The 20,545-nt window shown below is 29.4% G+C and overlaps 1 protein-coding gene across 4 annotated transcripts in view; it reads right to left on the bottom strand.

Annotated features, from left to right (window-relative positions):
- LOC107440636 (Nitric oxide synthase) overlaps positions 1-20,545 on the bottom strand; it is a 182,790-nt gene that overhangs the window by 38,508 nt on the left and 123,737 nt on the right. For all 4 annotated transcript variants that reach the window (XM_071182104.1, XM_071182103.1, XM_071182106.1 and 1 more), the window contains exons 6-14: positions 19,924-20,065; positions 17,078-17,217; positions 15,329-15,503; positions 13,309-13,410; positions 11,957-12,151; positions 11,061-11,161; positions 9,513-9,657; positions 8,428-8,532; positions 6,094-6,161 (exon numbers count right to left, since the gene is read on the bottom strand). In XM_071182104.1, coding sequence (XP_071038205.1) covers positions 6,094-6,161; positions 8,428-8,532; positions 9,513-9,657; positions 11,061-11,161; positions 11,957-12,151; positions 13,309-13,410; positions 15,329-15,503; positions 17,078-17,217; positions 19,924-20,065 — 1,173 coding nt within the window. The remainder of the gene's footprint in view (positions 1-6,093; positions 6,162-8,427; positions 8,533-9,512; positions 9,658-11,060; positions 11,162-11,956; positions 12,152-13,308; positions 13,411-15,328; positions 15,504-17,077; positions 17,218-19,923; positions 20,066-20,545) is intronic.

Here is a 20,545-nt window from a genome sequence, read left to right as displayed (position 1 = left end):
CGAGTGACTAAAAATGTAAGAAGTGGTATAGGAACTCAATTTATATTTATTTATTTAATCTATTGAATTATTCAATCGTAACTTAATGGCAAATTATTCATATTTATACTGAAAATATTTTTTTACACAAGCCTTCAATAATAAACTGAAAGAAATATTCTAGAAAAAGTTCCTAATTTTAACAGTTTTTAATAGATTTTGCCCTTTTATTTTAATTCTTTTAATAGATATCAGTTCCTTTTTTTATATTTTTAGTCGCCTGTCTAGCATCCCTATTAGGATAGTACTTTTAACCTTTAAATAATGCATGATTTTTGACCAATATTTGAATGCATTTTGACAATAATGACCTTTACCCCCTTAGGAACGGGTGATTCATAAAAGCATACGAACAAAATCAGAATCAGGATGTAAATAAATAAAAAACGGTAACTTAAATATAGGCGTTACTAATTTGACAGACTTACTTTGCTGTTACTTTAATTATTGCTAATTTAATCATATTCATAATCAATGTAAGTAACTAAATAATTTTATTTTGAACTAAGTAGTGGTGAATTAAATAATCAAACAATTATAACCCCGCCCACAAATAAACTACTAAAGAACTCTACTTTAGTTACCAGTTTTATCTTTTTACCCTGATTGATACGGTTTCATGCTGGCACGCATTTGTGACAGTCGGCGCGAAAGGATTAAATAATGATCACTAATGATCACAACATTCTAAAACCATTTATAAAACGAAGGATGTAACTTCGTGGTCCTTAGTGTTCAAACAAGGGTTCTTAAAATACTAAAAGACCATATTTGGAAGTAAAAATGAAATATGTAATCTAAGTTAAGAAGTTAGTTTATCTTAGAAGTTAATATCATATAAGTTAAGTTAAATTTATCATCTAAGAAGATCTAGTTATAAAAAAACATCTACAGAAGGATTAGTTTTACAGAATTCGTCGAATTCTTCATATTGTACTTTTTTGGAGGTCATTGGATTCATAAACATTGGGATAAATAGAATTATTGGGTTGAGATTGATTATGATTACTAAAAATGGTATTATGATGATCTATAAAATTCCTTCGTAGATTCTTTTATTTCACTTTCAACGGTAGCTAAAGATTTTTGTAAAATTTAAAGAAATCCATAAATCAAACAAGGATACATTAATATAACCTTAACGATAGTGAGTGATACATGAATGCACGAGTTTCTATTTTCTCAAAAGAAAAATGCAAGTTGAATTTTCAATTTCGTATTTGTTTATTTGTAAAAGGAATCACATTTTACGATTTGAGGTTAATATTTTTTTTAATGCAAAAACAAAAAAAATCATAATGTTTGGAGTAAGTGAAAAATATTCAGATTTTCAAAACGAATTCATGAAGTGTATGGTATAATAGAACATGAAAAATAATTCTTTCTGTAAGGGAGCATTTCAGTGAAACAATTTTGTACACTATTACTATAAAATATGTGGTTCTTTAAATTTATGCACTAACAAATTGCAATATTTTTTTATTTAAACTACCACTTTTGTTATAAAAAATATTTGATTGGATAATATCGGATTCTTTAAAAAATTCATATGAAAGTCAATAAAAGGCACTAAAAATCGCGGCTTATCCTGACAAATATTAACATTAAAATAATTGATGAGGTGAGAGGATATGAAGGAGGTACGTAACACGAGGAAAAGTTTAAAAGCATGACATTGAAGTGTTAAATATCGCTAGTCACTTTCTTTATGTCACTCTTATATTTATCATATAAGTATCTTTTTTGATCCAGCAAGTGTTTCAGAACCATGAGTTCTGAAACACTTGCTGGATCAAAAAAGATATCTTTATTCTTATATCTTTATTCTTATATCAATATCTTTAATCTTTAGATTGATATAAGAATAAAGATATCTTTATTCTTATATCAATATCTTTATTCTTATAAAGACGATAGATGTGTTGGAAGAAAAATATTAACATTATATAGAAAATATGCTAATTATATGCCAATATATATGCGAAAAACTGTGATGTATAAATAATTCAAATTATTTTCAGAATAAATTCAACTTTTTTTATTAAAGAGTTTTGATAAAAACTATGATTTAAAAATATCATTCAAGGTGTAAAGAATAAAAAGTTAATTTATTATAAATGTGGCTCTTTCAATAGAAAATGCATATTAAACAATGTTTTGTATAGAACCACTTGAATCTGATAACCTCGTGCTGTGCTGAAACTAACATGGAAATTTGAGTGATATTTGCAAATTTGACTTTTTAGGAATAAATTCATAGTTTCTGTAAATTATTTATCATCTGCAGTGCATATCATTTCACTATAAGAATATGCAGTGCATATTCATTTTCACTATTGTTTTCGAAGATTCATTTAATCAAAATTCCTACTAAATAGAAGAGACAAAATATAAAACCCTAGAATCAAGTTTAAAATCAAAATTTATAACTAATACATAAAATAATTTATAAAGTCATTATACCAATTTTATAATCGAAATGCTCTAAGAAGAAATAAATAAATGATGCATAAAAAATCATGTAAGTAACTTTGTAATCCGCATGCATATGATATAGAAAAAATAAACTTCTATATATTTTAAAATTATTGACAATACAACAATAAACAGATAACTGAAAGGAAGATAAGTTTAAAATTTATATTTGTTTAAATTATTAAAAAATTTAAATATTAACTATATCAAGTAATTAAAATTTCATACTGGAGTTCATTTTTCTGAAATGTGATTTTTAAATAAATTAGAAAACGAAATTTAATCAATAACTATATTTAAATAACTGAAATTTCATACTAGAGTTTATTTTCGGAATGTGATTTTTAAATAAATTACAAAACGTCATTAACTATATCAAAATAAATGACATTTCATCTGGAATTTACTTTTCGGAAATGTGATTTTTAAATAAATTAAATAACAAAATTTAATCAATAACTATATCGAAATAATTGACTTTTCATACTAGAGTTAATTTTTCTAAAATGTGATTGCAAAATAAATTAAATAATAAAATTTAATCATTAGCAAAATTTAACCAATAACTAAATCTAAATATGTGAAATTTCATACAGGAGTTTTTTTCTTCTGAAATTTGATTTTCAAATAAATTAACTAACAAAATTTAATCAATTATTATATAGAAGTAATTGAAATTTCATACAGGAGTTTATTTTTCTGAAATTTAATTTTTAAATTATAAACCAACAAGATGAATCAGAAATAAAAAGACAAAATATAATCGATTGGAGTTATTTAAAGAAATGTTTGAAAAACAGGAATTTGAACTGATTAAAACTATCTTTTCGAGAACAGAAGAAAGTTTAATAAAAAGTTCAGAAGTTGAATTAGATTGATCTTCTTGCCAAAAATAATGCAGAGATTGAGATAAAAATAAGGAAATATATTGCGGACATGTTCAGCATATCTTTTCAGCTTATTAAAAAAATCTAATGTTGACGACGATGAATTTGAAGGTAGGGCTAAATTAATCAAAATTCCTCGAATTCTGATCTTGTATCGCAGCAAAAAATTATAAATTCAATATTTATTTTTTTAGGATTTCCGGTAAAAAGTACGACTCATGAATAGATTAATAAATTTAGTACACTTCAAAAATTAAGATACAAGTACTTAATCTAATTTTTTTTTTCACTTTTCGATTATTGATTAAAAAGTATGCTTCGAAATTTGGTTCTTTTTGTTCAATTTTTATGACTGCAAGGTTTATTGGTTAAATTTTTTGAGATGTGATTTCTTAGGCAAGTTTATAAGAAAAATGTATGTTTGTATGTATGTTTATAAGAAAAATGTATGTATGTTTTGTTACCAAAAGATAAAAACTAATAAGGAAATAATTGCTACCAGTTTGAGGACACAGAGAATTAACTAATTAGTAACAGACTTATTACGTTTTTTTAGAATATTACAGGGATGCCAACTGCTCCGCTTTCTTGAATAGTTTTAATAAAGTGGTTGCAGATTATATTGTAAAAATCGTTAAAGAAAGATAGTTACGCCTACTTTTTAATAAAGTAACCAGTAGATTGATGCATAAACGTTGTATTTTATATCATACTTATAATTTTTTTATTTAGTGGTGAAAAAATAACTTAAAATGAAAAATACTTGAACTAAAATTAACTTAAATTTTGCTACCACTAGAAAATACTATTTTACAAAGCGGAGCAAGTTGGCATCTCTGATATTATTGCAAAAGTAACCCGATGTAAAGTATGCTAATGAAATAAATGTGAGGAGTAAAAATTTAAAATATGTCATTTAATTTGTTTTGCATAATAGGATTTAAAATTTTTTCAGTGTGCAGTTGGAGCTTATGTTGACGCATCAGATGCATCAACCGAGTTCAAAAGGCTTAACCCTTTCGCGCCGACTGTCACAAATACGTGACAGCATAAAACCGTATCAATCAGGGTAAAAATATAAAACTGGTAATCAAAGTATTTCTTTAGCAGTTTATTTGTGGGCGGAGTTATAATTGTTTGATTTATTTCATTCACCAATACTTTGTTCAGAATAAAACTATTTAGTTATACTTTGAATTAACATTGATTATATATATGATTAAACTAACAATAATTAGTGTAAAAGCAAAGTAAGTCTGTCAAATTAGCAACGACTACATTTAAGTTACCGTTTTTTATTTAATTACAACTTGATTCTGATTTTGTACGAATGCTTTTCTGAATCAACCGTCCCCAAGGGGTTAAAGCAATAGCCAGTGAATAATTAATTTTTGCATTTTTTTTTCCAAATAAAAAAATAAGCAATATACCTATGGTTTGGTGAACGCTTTTCTCAAGAATAACGTAGATGTTAAGAATTTGTGTAATTTTTTAATATTGCGCTTTGTCGGTCTTTAGTGCTATGATTATTTTTAATATTTGATAACTAGTGCACGTTTTTAAACGAATTTATGCTCTTAAGAGCTACGAATATACTACAAAATTTAGTAGAATATTGTTCTACTTTCCCTATTGGTTCCGGAAACAATTATTCCATTGTTATAATTCAAAATTATATATATTTTTGTGACCCTTTGATACAGCAGAACGTAATATTTATTCCTCGTTGGTACAGGAGAAAATTATATAATAATTACTATTCATTATTAAATACATTTTAATGTTTTTTATGTAAATCCAGTAAATTGTTGCACTTAATTTCTAATCGGTTTAGCAGATAATCATTAATATTAATTTTTAAATCATTCATTTTAAAGATCCAGTAAAATATTGTACTACATTCTCTGTTCGTCCAAGAAATAATTATTTAATAATGACTGTTCTTTATTATATATGTTTTGATGTACTTTGTGAAAATGCATCAAAATATAATACTACATTCCCTGTTAATTTTATAATACTACATTAATGTTGGCAAAATATAATACTACATTACTGCTCTTTATTAAATATGTTTTAATGCTCTTAAAGAAAATGCAGCAAAATATAATACTGCATTCTCTGTTGGTTTAACCCTTTAACGGGCCCTTTATTTCTAATAAAGGTAAATTAAAGTATTTTTGGAATTGAAATTGTTTCAAGAACAGCAATTGATATATAAAAAAAACTCATGTAGTTTATAAAAATGCCATTTTTTTAGTGGTAAATATATTTAACATGACCTATTAGGAACTTACTGATTTTTATTTTCCCTTATTTATAAAATAAATTCCTTAAATGCTACAAACTTCAAAAGGAATTATGTATTTTATAACTTTTATACGTTTTTTAAAAGTGGCAAATGGTTACCAACTTTATTCAAACTCACTTCAAGAAAGCTGAAGTTATTGAAATTATGGAAACCTAAATTAAAAGTGGTAAAACGTGGTGGCAAGTATACTTACCACGGCCTTCAAAAGGGTTAAAAGTGATTGTTTAACAATTACTATTCATTATAAATACATTTTAATGTTATTTTAGAAAATACTGCACAATGTTCTAAAAATATAACTATGGGGGTATTGAGCCTATAAGTTTTTACCATCCTTACAATAATTATTTAATTATATTTTTAGTATTCAATTGGTCTTACCTAATATATTCAGCATCTGGCGTTGTTTCTCCTGTGATTTTAATCGCTTGAAGACTCCTTGCAAATGCCTGAAATAAGAAAGAAACTATTTAGATTTACACGTAACAGTACGTGAGTTACGGTGATAAATGGGTTTAATGTGGTGTTTTGCTGTATCAAGACGGGGCTAGGAGGACCCTTCAAAGTAGTTGTAAAACGAAACAAAGTTCATATTTTTTTAATTTAAATATCCATGGCTACCAAGTACTACTCTTTTTGCATAGAATGACAATTAAAAACTAAAGATTTTAGAATTTTGTCAACATTTCTTTCGTTACTAAAGTACGCTGCCACTGAATAGTGCACCACGGTGCTTAGAAGTGTGCACCTTTCGGGATGCCATGGGCGACTAATAAAATCAATTCAATTTTGTTGAGTTATTACGAATTATTTCACTTGCTAGTGAAAAATCGACGCAGATACATCATTTGCCAAGTCTTTCAGCTTTCCCGGCAGATTTTATTTTCAAATTTAAAGTGATATCTAAACTCATTTTATTCTATTAAAGTTTTTGAATTAATATAGCAATTATAAATCACCATTGCATAATTCTCGAAAAGAGTGGAAGTTCGCAGAGGTATGCAGATATTTTGACATAGAAAAAAAAGGAAGCTTAAGCCAGAAAATTACACTACCAAGTGAGTGACCTTTTATTTGTTATTTAAAACTATGTATGTGCAATGACATATTTAAAAAATTCTACTTATAAAATATTGCCGTAGTTTAAATGTCTTAAAATAATGCCTTCGTATCCAACAAGAAATGTATTTTCTGAACCAATGTAAATTACGAATTAGTTTAAGGGCAGGATGTGTCCGCCATTTTCTCTCTTTTCTCCTTTGCAGACACAGAGTTCCCTTTAATCTTTTTTCACGGTGATTAATTAATCTGATTGTGTTAATTTGGTTTACATAGATGTCAATTCGTAAGCAGAGATGCCAACTGCTCTGGACGCGCCAAAATAATTAAAAAAAAACGGTAGATAACTACAAAGTAAATTTTGCAAATATTTGATTATTTTTGCTTGCTTTTTAAAAGGTATAGCATGACATAAGTACTGTTAAATGGTGAATTATATAAGCCTACGAATTATTTAGAAATAGTAGTGGATAAAAATCTACTAAATACAATTTATTAAACAAAATATCACAATTGATAAAGTACCACTTTAAAATATATATTTGCTATCCGGAGCAAGTTGGCCTCTCTGCGTAAGTACTATTGTTTACAATACAGCGGAAGAAACAGAAATGTAACAAAGGTATTTTTTTTTTTTAAATTTTGGCAGCACTTAAAAATTACGTTGTACGATTATCAGGTTATACAATTGCTTAGATATAGTGGTAGTCAGAATCATTGTGAATAAAATTTATTAAACCAAAATTTTAAAGTATTACGTTTTCTACAACATTAAATCTTCGATATAAATAAGCGAATTTAGCAGTCGAGGGCTTGTACTCTCTCTGGGAAAATTTGCTCCTTTAACTATTACCGTAAATAACATTTCCAGATGTTATTTCGGTCACAATGTGACAAAATTAGTATTCCTAAACTTATCTAAAATCACTCCTTCATTTTGCTGACAGCTACACTTTTGAAGAAAATTTTTGATTGTTTTAAATTTTAACTATTTTGAGTTAGCCGCAATCCGTTGCATCCCTTTCGGTGTCGACTGGTACTGAGTGTAGCTAATCCTGTTATGATATGTTGAACTTCTAAAAACGTGTTTTTATTACTTTATTAAGGTGGATTCACCGTTACGGACAACAAATAAAAATAGATAAATAAAAAAATTGAATAATTTTAACTTAGTTAATTTCGTCGTTAAATGCCTTTCAGTTTTATGAATGATTTCATAGGGTTGATTGATATCGATTTATAGATTGTTTTTCTGTACGAATAATGGGTTTTCAGCTTGGTTACAATAATGTTGAATTATGATAACCATGACTGTCTTGTTTCTCCAAGATGAATTTTTAGAATAAAAAATTTGAATTAGAAGTCTTTATATCTTATAAAAAAATATCGTAAATGTTAGCGCTTCATGGGGTGTGATGCCATTTTAAAGTTTAGAGACCTGGTTACTATAAGCTTCAAATCAATATGTTTCCTTAATTTGAAGTGGTGATCTTAGTAGTAATTAATGTGATAGGTTTGCTTCCGATTTGTTAGAACCTTTTAAAACTTCTAATGCTAACGAAAACATTAAAAAAATTATTAAAAAAAAATACTGTTTGCTACTGTTTGTGTCATAGAGTTGCCTTTTTATAATAGGTTGGGTTTAAAAATACCCACTTCTCCATTTTCAGGTGGATCTCCATTTCCGAAAGTGCTAGTAACAACAAGAAGAAGAGTTTCGTGTTCTAGATTGATAACATCATAGTCTACCATGCATATTACCTGCAACACATATTGTCGGTACAAAAAGCACTCATATTGATATTTCTTAAAATCTAACATACAGAATGCAGAATAAAATAGGATTATACAGAATGTAGAAAACATAGGATTGATGTAGCATGTAGGATAATAGAATAATAGTAAATAAAGGCGAATAATAGAACAATAGTGAACAATGTAGAATAGTAAATAATATAGAATAATGCAGCAATAGTAAATAACGTGTAATAGTAGAAGATTAGTAAATGATGTGGAATAATAGAGCAATAGTAAATAATGTAGAATAATAAATAATATAGAATAACGCAGCAATAGTAAATAATGTGGAATAATAGAACAATCGTAAATAATGGGGAATAATAGAACAATCGTAAGTAATGTAGAATAATAGAATAATAGTACATGATGCAGAATAATAGAACAATAGTAAATAATGTAGAATAATAGAACAATAGCAAATAATGTAGAATAATAGAATAGTAATGGAATAATAGTAAAATAAATTCACGTAGAATAACAGAATAAAGAATGCCTAATCCAGGGATATCATGGGTGACTAAAAATATAAAGAGTTTTTGAAACTGTGATTTTTTTTATTTATTTATAATCTATTTAATTAAGGAATTTTATTTGTCACAACATTATTTTTAGTCGACCGTGGCAATCCTGCTAATGAATACTTAAATAACTGATACGTTTTTTTTATTAAAAAAAAAAAAAAACTAACGGTTCATTATTTAAATCAAATGTATTTAATACAAATTCTGCAAATAGAAATTAATAATGAAATAATAATTAAAGCAAAAGTATTTTTTTTGGGGGGGGGGAAGTTTAAATGCTCGAGTTACAATAAAATTTGGTGAGGAGCTTTTGTACCTTATTCATTATAAATTACATTACAGAATAAATTATGCATTTTGTGCAATATTAGAATAATAAAAGTATATTCATTATTAGTCGTTTATTTAAACTTAACTTACATTAGCGTTGAAAGCATGAGAAAATATGTCACCCAGCATTTTAGCGTAGTGTTCAGACCGACCAGTTTCAGTTGCAAACAAGATGGTTGCCTTAATTCGCCGAGACAAAGCCATTCCAAACAAATTTGACGTAAATTTCACTGCCCTGTAAATAAACAAAGTAAGAATCATGCTGATATTAAGTGATTGAAATCAAATCAAACTAAAATCATTAGATGGAATTAAAACAAATGAACTAATATTTCACTGCAAAGAAAATTACTACAAAAAATAACTTAACGAAAATAAATACAGAAACAAAAAAAATTGAACATTCATCAAGATTTAATATTTAAATTTAAATCAAATTTACAACATAACATTTAAATTCAAGATCAAACATTTAAATCAAATTTAGAATGCGGAAAAACTATTATCAGAACTTTGCTTTTGTTGCCCATTTATAATCGAATTCTTAGAAAATTCTTTAAAATTTTTGAACAGAAACTGATTTATTTTAAATGTCGACAGAATTAATTTATCATCTGTCAAACGAAAAAACTATCACTTTAGAGTACGGTAAAACATAATGTACGTGACAAATGTCTGTTTACCTACAGTACGTCTTACGAAAAAACTCATGCCTTAAAAACTGGCAGAACATTGTGCGTTCTTGACAATGCAGGAAGAAACTTAAAAGTGTTAAATCTCTATAATACACTTGGCTTTCTATGTCATATATATTGTTTATTTAAAATATTTTTGATTTACTTCGCTATTTCGTAAAATCTGAATTTTTTGGAACATTTTTTTTATTAAAAGCTACTTTATTTTACCCGCTTATTACGTTACCCGTAACCGCCTACGTCTTATTTTTGAAAAAAGAACCTTCCCAAAGCATGAAAGGAAATAGGATTTTTTTTTACTCTTTTTGAAAAGTTAAGGAATGGTAACTAACTTATTTCACTCTTAGCACTTACAATTGGAGAGGCTGAATATTCCTTACAACTAGAGTATATTAATAATATAAAATTATATACCCTGTGATATATATGCTGTTCTAAAATCAAGCAATAGCTATGTTCTTTAAACCAAATCGGTTGTTAATCGAATTTTGTGTCCCTATTATTTATATCGAAATCTGTAACCACATTTTTTATAAAGGCAGTTTTTCCATTACTGCAAAATATGATCTACCGTCTGTCTATCGAAAAGATAAATCGCCTTAGAAACTGACAGAACGTTGCATACTTGTGGGTATGTAAGATGTCCTTCAAAAGTACTAAATATCTTTAGTACACTTGGCTTATGTGATATTTGTTGCCTATTTGTAAAATTTTCTACTACCTCACAATTTCTTTAAAACGTAATTTTCTGAACCATTTTATTTCATTAGAATGTGCTTTATTTCAAGAGTAGTCAGAATGAATACACTGTTTGTCTAACGAAAGCTACTTGAACATTGTGTATGTGACCACGTGAGATGTCACTGAAATGTGCCAAATCTCTCGAACACACATGTTTTTTTTAATGTTTTATTCATTGCTCATTTATAATATTCTTGATTACCTTGCAATTTCTTTAAAACGGAATTTTCTGGAAGGAGTTCTTGGCCCATTGCCGGAAGACTCTCTGTCTTTTTCCCAAACATGTGTCTTCCACGGTGGGTCCTAAAAGTAAAATAAAATAAAAGTACTAAATAATTGCATAGGTTATAGAGAACAAGCTTGTGGTTTTTAGAATATTAACTGATTCCAAAAACTAAAAAATGTGCATAAACGTGAATGAAAATTATTTTTTAAACCAAGCTATCTATGAAATACATGAAAGAGATAAGTGTTACATTTGTAGATTTTAAAGATTCTAAAATTGTTTGCATAGAGAATGTGTAAGTATAGACAACGCCTACAACAACTGAAAGCCTCCACACGGTTTTTTTTATAGGTAGTCCGATCAGACCACTATGAAGGTAAACCAGTTTACGAAAGAGCCCTTTGATGCAAAATCTAGTAAAAATAAGAAAATGGTAGAAAATATATGTTTAAAAATTTGTTTGGTTGGTAGGTTGGTGTCGTGTCATGGACAGAAAATAATTTTACATGTGATCCAAGGTCCTATATACAACATATGCAATTTGAAGGCAATTTTCTTCATATAAGTCCGCCCACGGATTGTCACTTATCTGCTGCAATTGCGCCAGTATAACGGGACAGTTGAAAAGACGTATGGGGGTTAGTTCTATGTATGGGCAATTTAAAAATTTGTTTGAATTATGAATATGATTGGTTTGCCTTATTTGCTTGTCAACCACTACAGATTCAATTCTCAAATATATGTGACAAATTTATCCCAGTGACTTTTAAAAAATAATTTGGGTACATGCGCACAACTGGATCACATTTTAAATAGTCTGCGCAGACTACTTAACCGTGTGGAGGCTTTCTGATGTAGGAGGTGAGATTTACCTGGTATTCATAGCTGGGTTTAAGGTTGTAGAGAAGCAGTTCCTGGTGGAAGACGGGTGTTAGGCTACCACTGAGAGGGGGAACAATCCACACCCAATCTGCCGGACATCCTCCTCTGAGTCTCAATTCATTGTCCCAATGCTTCATAAATGATTCGGATGCTGTGTGATGATCCACAATTGTGACATTGGCTTTCTGCAAAAACACAAATCTACATATGAACCGATTAAACTAGTGTACATGAAATGATTCATGATGGAAAAATTACTAATTAAATAAAATTATTGAACAATAGTTAATTAAATATTGAAACAAAATACAACTATCAAATAAAATTGCAGAATTAAATTCAACACATGGCTTATGGTTTTATTAAACCTGATTAATAATAAAAAAATGTTTATTGAACTTTCAAGAAAATATCTGTTTCATCGTAGTAACAGAATATATATATATANATATATATATATATATATATATATATATATATATTATATTCAGCTCACCTTTGTTTTGGGACGATAATTAATAAATTTAGAGGATCATATTTTATTATGAGTGGAAAAATTCATTCTAACTAGTAGAACAAACTGGTAGAACGTGGTAAAACCTACCGTATTCCTGACTCTATGGGAGCATCAAAAATCTCTGTAATTTTCACTGAAGATCTTTGGTAATGATTTTGGTAAAATTAACAATAAAATATGATTTTATAATGTGTAATACAATTTGATAAATGCGGTAAAATTTAGAAATTTTATCATGATACTTTAGAGCATGCTAAATATAAATATATGACGCTAAATATAATGATAAATATGATAATGCCAAATATATTAAACAAATTAGATGACAAAGTCGTAGCCAATCGAAAAACCCGACTACTTATAAATATCTTTGGAATCTTACGATACGCCGGGAAAAGGTGTATTTATATTGGACCTGATTCAACTTATATACCTTTAAGGTTAAGCGAGAAATTTTCACGGAATATGTTTTATTTGACAGTAAGATTTCAATACTCTGAGCCTATTGCAAACTGAAGTCCAATCGGACTAATATTATAAATGGTTCTAAAATATGTGGATTCACAGCAATAAGCCTAAAAATGAGTCAGACTTATTGGGAAATGTTGGAGAGAGTTCTCCAATTGACTAAGCGCTTTGTTCATCGTCAGTGACTGTCTGAAAAGAGAAGGATTATTCCATCAACTTATGGCATTATTACAAATTTGAATTGCTGACTACTTCTTGCATCCTAACTTATCTTGGAAGGCAATTACAAATTTATGTATTTCTAGAAATTATTAATAGTAAGTACTAATAACAAAAATCATGTTTAAAATAGAGTACCTGAAAACTGTAAATAACTGCGTAATTTACTTCGACTACTGCTCTATCTTTCCACAAAGTTGAAGGTGCTCGCATATCAACTCCTAAACGAGTAGCTACCTCCTAAATAAAAGAAAATGTTATATTAAGTCCTTAGAAGAATGGTCGAGATATCTTCTCATTATTCATTTAAGTTGTGCAAGATGTTTAAGAAAAATATGCTGCAACTTGTATCTTTAAGAGTTCAAATAGTGTTACATTGTTGCATATGAAAGGCTTGTAGTGAGACAGCAATAAACAGAAATAAAATCCAGGGGGGACACTTTTCAGAAAAAATTATTGTTGTTGTTTCTAATGTCACTTGTCGAGTACCAGCTTGGTGAAACCAAGCGAATTTAAGGCAGAGGGTACATTTCTTGTTTTTAGTGGCACCATCTATGGCCAAGAAGAATACGTCTTCTGCCACACACATCGCAGCTCGTTGTAAAAGGTGGACCCATTTATTCATCCACAGATCGTAATTTTGACTAGAACCAGACAACTATCCATTTCCAATTCAGTACATCTAGAGGTGCAATTTGTTCTGAGAACTTAGAGGATTTTGTGACCCGACAGATTTAACGTGCCCCTGTCACCATTTACTACACGAAGAATCCTTGCCCGGCTGGGACGCACCAGGCTGTCCCACCGAAAAAAATTAAAAAAATTAAAAAACGGGTAGAGAGTTGGAAATGTTTTTTCTAATTACTCTCGACCTAACATAATAGTAAATCAAATATATGGATTAAAACAGATTTATTGCATTCCTATTATTGACGTAAAATTAAACGCTATAAAATTTACATTTAGCTTATTTTAAAATGACACCTTAAAATTTTTACTATCAGACATTAGAACCAAAGTGGAGTTACAACTGAACTTTAAACTCATTTACGAGTAGTGGCGAGTAAAATAACTTCAAATCACATTTACCTTAAAAATGAATCTAGAATATATATAATATCACTAACTACACATCAACTAACTATTTAAACAGTTAATATTTTGGTTTAAATGTAACGTCGAACAAAGAGGTAATTTATGAGCCATAAATTATGCCGTCAACATTAAGACTTTGATCTTTGCCATAATAATAATAATAATAAAAAACAGTATGATCTAATGCAGTTCTAATGCAGTCTAATACAGTCCTTATTGATATATCAATTTTGGTCATGATCAAATGTTCGCTTAAACATTTTTTTCAGATTTGTTGTTGTTTCTAATCCTTCACAACATAGTTTCAGATTTATCAAAGCAATGAGTCCAAACACTTTAGCAAAGCCACACACCAAAACTAATCGCAGGAGAATGTCTTGCAAGTAAAATCCCAGACATTCAAGGAATTCGAAGGAAACAGATTTCAATTTGCGCTTGCAACGTGTTGGGAAGACATTGCTCCCAAATTTGAAAGTTAAACTGTTAAAATTATGTTTGAACTTCTTAAATGACCACTGATGAATCGTGTAAATTGCCGTTTGATCCGATCTCTCTCCCTTGAACTTAAGAGCACAATCTGGGCTTTTTCTATCAAACCAGTAATAAACAGGAAACTTTAACCAGGGTTGCCTGTCGCAGGTTTTCTTCAGGGATAAAATCTATTGATAGGTAATGAGGTAGTCAGATGTTGTCCCTTTTAGCCAGGTTATCAGCAACTTCCTTACCAGAGACACCAACATGTGACGGGTAAGTGGACATCTCCAGTTTTGGTGAGGCATTTCAAATAGTCGATTATTACAGTGCTCACAATGAGTAATTAACTAGATTCCAGTCCTGTAAGTATTGTAAGGAAATGCGACAGTCAGTGATGACCCAGATGTCCAGAGAAGTTTCTAATTCGAGAATGGACTTTAATCCTTTATGAATGGCTATGAGTTCACTTCTGAATACCGAGAAATTTTTTCTCCACTTAACTCTTATTCATACTGTTTTGTCAAAATAAAAAGGAGGAGAGCTATTAAAAAATAATAGAATAAAAAGAACGTAGAAGAAGCTATGTTACTTCTAGTATGTTGAATCGGTGAGGATCGCATAAATCTCTGGCTCCTATTTCCGTTACCATGTACCACCCATTGAAAGGAGCTGCAGGAAATTCCAGTCCACCAACATCGAATAACATACTGGACACTGCGGGCAATGCATACCATTGGATATTGAGATCCTTAAACCAAGGATACCTAAAGGAGATACAGAAATAAGCATTTTTTAATATTCCATTAAAAAATGTATCACAAAATGACGAATTTCTTTGAAAAAAAAAACTTAAATATGTACATCGAGTTTCGAATTTTAATACATACTATTAAAATCTTGGAATATGTTTAATGTAACCTAAATTATAGACTATTAAAGTGTGGGTGTAACAATGCAGGAAGCTAATAGAACGCATGGTTGTAATTTTTTTATAATTTTATTTTTAGGATATTTTTGATTCACAAATAAATTGATTTGGCAAAGATTACAGTTCATTTTCTTTTATTTTGGCTAAGATTAGATGGACAAAAATTAAATAGCGAAAATAATGATTTTGATATATATAATCCTCTTAACCAATGGGAGACCGCTTTACTTAAAAACTAAACTAAAAGGCAGCAGTCAAATTAAAAACATGTATAGTTTGTCTAAAGAAGGAACTCCCCTCACCAAGTAGTCTAAGGCCGTCTGCTGCTATAGAATAGGTATTTCATATATTTATATATAGAGTATTTCAAAGAGGAGGTATTTATTTCTCTGTGTACGTAGCGTCCTCAAACCTCAAGTTTTTACAGTCAAATCAATGGATTTCTTAGGTTTACTTCAAATTAATTGTCCCAAAATACACTTGGAACTTTCTTGCACTCTGAAAAAACTCAATGGTTGTCGATGAGAATAAAACGTACATATTACGGCCGGCATAATTATCGTGTCGCTGTAAAATAAATACATTATACATTTTCAAACAATTTTGGAGGTGTAGAAATAATGTGCCTATTATTTTTTATTATTTTTTTTATTATCAAAAGTTAAAGGTTCTTGAGATCTGCCCACATGTTTGTGATCCATCTATGCGTNGCGTAGCAATTTTCGGGGGTTGGCGAGCGTTAGCGAGCAGGGGGCGCAGCCCACTAGTTTTAAATAAAATAATAAAAAAATATTATGTATTTATTAACACTTAATTTTTGCATTAAATTATTTTTGGATAAACCAATTTTATTGCAAGAATTCTTTCCTTTCGCTTAAAAATGTATCGATTAAGGTATAAGGCGCAAAAAATAATATTGGCATTAAGGGATCTAAACTTTGGGTCGCTCTCCTGATCAGTCTATAGGGACCATATTTTCTAAATCGTGCTATCCTTATGTACTGGGGGTCAAAAATCCGAATACAACGAAATAATGGTATGTTCATTCAGAATAAGTACATTTTTGTGTCTGATTTCGTATTTTAAAGTATCGTCTGCAATAATAAGCATATTGCACCTATTGAACAATTAAGATTGAGTTTAAAATGTTGAAATCCGATCATTAGATCAAAACTTATTCAGAGAGGTCAGTTTATTTTTTGCGCACTATACACTAGATGCCCAAAGCGTATTGATAACGAAGGTGATGGCGTTATTGATCAAAATAAATGTTTGTTAACAATTTATCTGTTTGAATTTAAAGTAATTACTTTTCGGTAAAAATGTGTTATATAAATGTGCGAAACACATTACTTTGCCACTCCCTTAATGTTTTAATTATCCTCTTTTCGAATTAAATGATTTTCTTACTTTGGATGGGAGATGTGTACTCTCATTACCAGTTCTTCAGGCAGATCGAATACTTGAGGATCATGACCGTTAGCAGACAACACTAAAGGCAAGATGTCCCATTTTTGTCCTGCACCTTTCCAGCCCAATTTTAGGCACAACTGTAAAATAAACCTCATGAGAAATGGAGCTCTTAAGGATTGATTCAGAAAAAAGGACAAGAATGGAGGTACAGAAATTTAAAACAAACTTTGGTAAAGTATTAGTCAAAAGATAAAAATATAATTCTATATTTAATCACCTATCGACGTTAGCATAATAATTTATATTGGGTTAGAGTAAATTGGATTTTTTTAATAAACAATATCGGGAAAAATACGTTAACCGGTTAACGCCCAGCGTCATATATTTAGGACAGTTCCTTTTTTCAAAGACATTCATTGTGGTGGGAAACTTTTTTCAGAATTTTCATTTATCTGGGTGAATTAAAGGATTCACAGATACCATTATGATTTAGTTATTTCTGATTAGATCAAGAATTATAAGGAACAAGTACTTTTTGATCTATCAATGACTTTTTGAATGCTCTAACAGTAGAAAAACCAATTAATTTCGATAATATATTATACCGCTTTTTCCTTAAAACCACTTTTTGTATCATTTTAATATATAAATTCGGGACAAAACGGGTTAAGGCAGTCAGTTTTTTCCTATCGATAGCTAATTTTAGGGTTTTTTGTTGAAGATTGTTGACATGATTGTTGAACATTTGATTTTTTTTAATTAAAATTCTGCCCTTAGTATATGATTATATGAATCAGTTTTTATTCTTTATCACCGAATTTTTTCTATGATCAGCTACTTTTTGGATCACCATGTAACTTTAATTCATCTCTTTCAAGGCATAGGGGATAAAAGCGAGAAGCATAAGTTCGTCTTCATAGTCATTAACTCAACTCAACACTAAAATCAGTATTATATCAGCTTGATCGAACATTATGTGTAAATAAAATAAAATTAGAAAAAAACTCCGTATTTTCAAATTTTGCCCCGAACGAACTGTCAAGCGTAAAAGCTATGCTAACAGCTAAAAAAGAAAACTGGCAGTAAAACCATTTAAATTATATCTGATTTTCGGATGACCGTTTACGGCCATCTTACACGGCCATATAACATGGTTACAATAAAATACCTAAACAAATAATAGTTCTAAGTTAAGTATAAGACAATCGAGAAAAAAAGAAGCTACTTCAGTGAATTCAATGAGATTTAATGTACTTATGGGATTTTGGTTTTCCTCGGAAGGAAAGAGCAATGGAAAATATCTAAGTTATAAGACTTCTAGTCTGTCAAATAGTGATCATGTAATTATTGGTTTGTCAAATAATTTGAGTGATTAATTTGTTCTAGTACCTTCTACGTGGAACGTTTCTATTAGACCAATTTAAACATTGCTAAAACATAAGAGAAAGAAAATTGTTTATTGATCCCAAAGAGATGCAGTCTAAACAAGCAATGCTTAAAAAAGCCACACTTGAATTTTATAGCACGTTAGTTCTATTAACATTTTAAAAGCTTATAATAACTGTGACTATACTTGTGACAGTCCAAAAATTTAATCTACATCTTACTATGCTATAAAACAATTGTTTTCGATTGTTCGTGGTCTACTTTTTTTTAAAAATTTAACACGTTGAATGCCATAGAGAAAAATTTCAAACCTCTTTTTATGGATAATATAATAAAATAATTTGAATATTGTCTTAACGAATTATGTTATATTGTTCTCCATAATTTTATAGACTAAGAAACATTAATGATTAGTACTTTTTGTGCTATTTAATTTTCCGAGTTTTGGCCAGCTTTTTATGAATTCGTCGACCACTGTGCTGTGTTAGCTTTATTGATTCATTCATAGCAGAAAGATTTATAAGGAGACGTTCGTAATTTTTTAACACGCTCACGCCGGGTGTTGCGCTTGATAGAGGGACGAAAAAGAGAAAATACTGGTAGAAGAACTATTTCAGTATTAGATAATATTCGGGAGGAGTTAATCTATTCTCAACAACAAAAATTCACTGTAAGGAAATCTTTCACGGCGAAGAAGCAATTCCATATAAAAATTGCACCCGTTAAAAACAGTTGGTAGTTATGGATTTTAATTATTCCCGGAAAAGAGCTAAAAAATGAAATTTATTTGTTACCAGTTTTTACTACGGTGCGCCGCCCGATGAAACAATCTAGCTTGACCCACCGGTGGGTCACCCCGGCGTGAACGTGTTAAAGGAGCCAGGAAATCAAAATCAGTGACTGTATACTTATTTATTTAGAAATATTATACATTGCGCTGAATACAATTATATTAACACGTTCACGCCGGGAAAAGAGAAAATACTGGTAGAAGAACTATTTTAATATTAGATAATATTCGGGAGGAGTTAATCTATTCTCAACAATAACAATTCACTGTAAGGAAATTTATCACGGCGAATAAGCAGTTCAATATAAAAATTGCGCCCGTTAAAAACAGTTGGTAGTTATGGATTTTAATTATTTCCGGAAAAAAACTAAAAAATGAAATTTATTTGTTACCAGTTTTTACTCCGGTGCGCCGCCCGATGAAACAATCTAGCGTGACCCACCGGTGGGTCACCCTGGCGTGAACGTGTTAAACTTTTCATATTATTTGAAATTTTTTTAAACATTTTTGTTTTTTATAGACTCTAAGAAATCTATTTGAATCTGTGACTGAAATTTCGGTAACTCAGTAGTTGATAAATATTAAAAGGCATCGCTACCTTGAACTCGTTATAATACTGCATTAATTGAGACAGTAATTTAAAATTTGTAATGAACGAACATCATACTTCGGTAAAGTCAGCACTAGCCGGATCCCCAATAATGGTTCCATCTTCTTGTTTGTAACCGGCATACATTATTAACTGTGTGTTCCATACTCTACAATCCCGCAAACCATCAGTCCTTTGCGGAAATATTGTTATGGCAGATCTGTAAAAAAATACACAGATAGGAATGTGATTATGTATCATGGTATTAGAGTATATTATAATACCAAACCTTTTAAATGTTGTACATAAATAGGTTGTTCTGAAAACTGATGATTTTCAAAAATATATAACTTAGAAGCGGTTAAGGTTTAACCCTTTCGAGCCGACTATCACAAATACGTGTCAGCATAAAAATGTATCAATCAGGGTAAAAAGATAAAACTGGTAATCAAAGTAATTCTTTAGCAGTTTATTTGTGGGTGCAGTTATAATTGTTTGATTTATTTAATTCACCATTATTTTGTTCAAAATAAAACTAGTTATACTTTGAATTAACATTGATTAAATATATGATTAAACTAACAATAATTAAAGTAAAAGCAAAGTAAGTCTGTCAAATTAGCAACGACTACATTTAAGTTACCGTTTTTTATTTAATTACAACTTGATTCTGATTTTGTACGAATGCTTTTCTGAATCA

The sequence above is a fragment of the Parasteatoda tepidariorum genome, chromosome 6, assembly GCF_043381705.1.
Source record: "Parasteatoda tepidariorum isolate YZ-2023 chromosome 6, CAS_Ptep_4.0, whole genome shotgun sequence".
NCBI lineage: Eukaryota > Metazoa > Arthropoda > Arachnida > Araneae > Theridiidae > Parasteatoda > Parasteatoda tepidariorum.
Note: the sequence above shows the minus strand (reverse complement) of the source record. Positions and strands in the feature narration are given on the sequence as shown.